The sequence below is a fragment of the Octopus bimaculoides genome, chromosome 4 (genome assembly GCF_001194135.2).
Source record: "Octopus bimaculoides isolate UCB-OBI-ISO-001 chromosome 4, ASM119413v2, whole genome shotgun sequence".
NCBI classification, from domain to species: Eukaryota; Metazoa; Mollusca; class Cephalopoda; order Octopoda; family Octopodidae; genus Octopus; species Octopus bimaculoides.
Genome location: NC_068984.1, coordinates 44643365 through 44645596, shown reverse-complemented (window position 1 = coordinate 44645596; position 2232 = coordinate 44643365). Strand labels below are relative to the sequence as shown.

General features: G+C 36.2%; 1 protein-coding gene across 1 annotated transcript in view; it reads right to left on the bottom strand.

Moving 5' to 3' along the window:
- Positions 1 to 2232, bottom strand: part of LOC106884506 (two pore channel protein 2) — a 48401-nt gene that overhangs the window by 27649 nt on the left and 18520 nt on the right. Inside the window, exons 8-9 of the mRNA XM_014935926.2 lie at positions 2045 to 2146; positions 648 to 808 (exon numbers count right to left, since the gene is read on the bottom strand). Coding sequence (XP_014791412.1) covers positions 648 to 808; positions 2045 to 2146 — 263 coding nt within the window. The remainder of the gene's footprint in view (positions 1 to 647; positions 809 to 2044; positions 2147 to 2232) is intronic.

The window sequence follows — 2232 nt, the reverse complement described above, 5'->3', positions numbered from 1 at the left end:
TTTATTGAGCGAAAACACCTAAAAGCTCCACGAGGCTCCGGCAGGGGATGGTAGCGAACCCTGCTGTACTCTTTCACCACAACTTTCTCTCACTCTTACTTTCTGTTTCTGTTGTGCCTGTAATTCAAAGGGTCAGCCTTGTCACACTGTGTCACGCTGAATATCCCCGAGAACTACGTTAAGGGTACACGTGTCTGTGGAGTGCTCAGCCACTTGCACGTTAATTTCACGAGCAGGCTGTTCCGTTGATTGGATCAACTGGAACCCTCGACGTCATAAGCGACGGACTACCAACAACAACGGTGGGGTGAAAGGCAAAGCTGAATTCAATGGGTGTTGAATCCAGAAGGCAAAGAGCCAGAAAAAATAATGCAAAGCATTTTCCGTATACTCTAACGAATCTGCCAGTCCACAACCTTAATGATAATTGTTTCAAATTTTGGTACAAGGCTAGCAGTTTTTTGGAGGAGATTAATCGACTACATCGAGCCTAGTAATCGTCTGGTACTTTATTTCATCAATTCCGAAAGGATGAAAAGCGAAGTTGACCGCGTCGACATTTGAGCTCAGAACGTAAAGATTCGAAAGATTTGGTCCACCAGGGCATTTTAGCAGCCCATGTGCACCAAATCTCACAACCAAGATACGATTGCATATATTTAAACAAATTGTGACAATTACCTTAAGATTGTCCCGGTAACTGTTGTAGATAGCAGCAAGGACAATACTCATGAAGATGTAAAGAAGGACAAGTAGAACTATGATGAAGAATAGTGCCTCCCAGTTACTGAAATCATAGGCTGGCATCCTGAAAATATGAAAAAAGTACATTCATTAATGCTGAAACCTTATTTTATGATCCTAAGACGGTTGTATTACTTTTACCATCAACAAATAAGAAGTCATCAATTTTATCAAATGCAAACTTCGGATCGATTAAATGTATTTCTCTATTCACCCGATTCTGGGAGTGTTTACCTTCCTCTAATTTTCTTTGATAATTTATGAAGCATATATGCAGTTTCATTTACTATCTATAAATTTGTATACTGCAAAAAAATGCTATCATTTGCTTCAACCCCCTCCTCGTTACTGCAATGGTGCTGTGATCAATGGGAGATTTTTTTAAAACTTAGAATTATTAAACTCTGCACAAACTTAAAGAATTCAATCCAGAGATATACTGTATATACCACCTAAACTTCTCTCGATATATTATATATCGATTTCTTTTGATCATGGTGTTAACGGAAATATATTGTGATGAAGCAATTCCAATATATTACGATAGATATTTTATCGATCTCAGCTAGCGAATTCAATACAATAAAATAACCAGTTCAGCACGCCAAGCTACATAAAATATTCTTTTTGACTAAGTAACAAGACTTCATATTAGAATGAGGAGAAATGGCTTGCTATAATGTTCATCCGAAATGAACTGACTTCAGACGAAAATCGAAACCAGTTTTCGGCTCAACGGTGACTTAAACTTTTACAGTGCGAAGTTCACCTCAAAGATGCTTCTACGATATCGCTATGAATACGTATTTACAAGGAGGGAAACAATAGAAAAAGCATAGCTACTCTTCATTCTGTTTATAAGGAAAGACAAAAGTAATCTCTCGGACGGAGCCATTATTGCATTACAAATCGAAATCCCTCGCCTATTTCATCCTCTGAAACTAAAGTATTACAGTCTGCCACAAGCTCTTCTTGATATACCAAATATTAACGATAAGCATTTCGTTTCGGTATAGATTTTCTTTGAAAATTAATCTCCTTAACTTTAGTTTTCTTCATTTATCTTTCTTTTCTTTTTTTGTGAGATGTAGCTAAAATTTCATGAAAGCAGGATATTTTTAACTTCGTGTTTGACAGTCTTATATTTTAAAATACACAACTATGGGATATGAATGTGCAAGAAGTTAAGTAAAGTATTTAACTAGATATTGACATTTTCCAGGAGGACTGGAAGAAATTATAAGAGAATCTATTTTAATTACGGAGCAAATCAAATCTATTAGAAGATATATCTACTTACATAACATCAGGGTTATTGGCTGTCGTCACCAAGACATATAATTGCCAGATACTTTCGATATAATTCGTAAAATACGGGGTTCCATCGGGAAAATGCAAATGTCTGTCGATACAACAAAAGTGATATGTCATGAATTGTCTCATTTCATATAGCTATCGGATTCGAAAATATAAGAAAAGTAATGATCA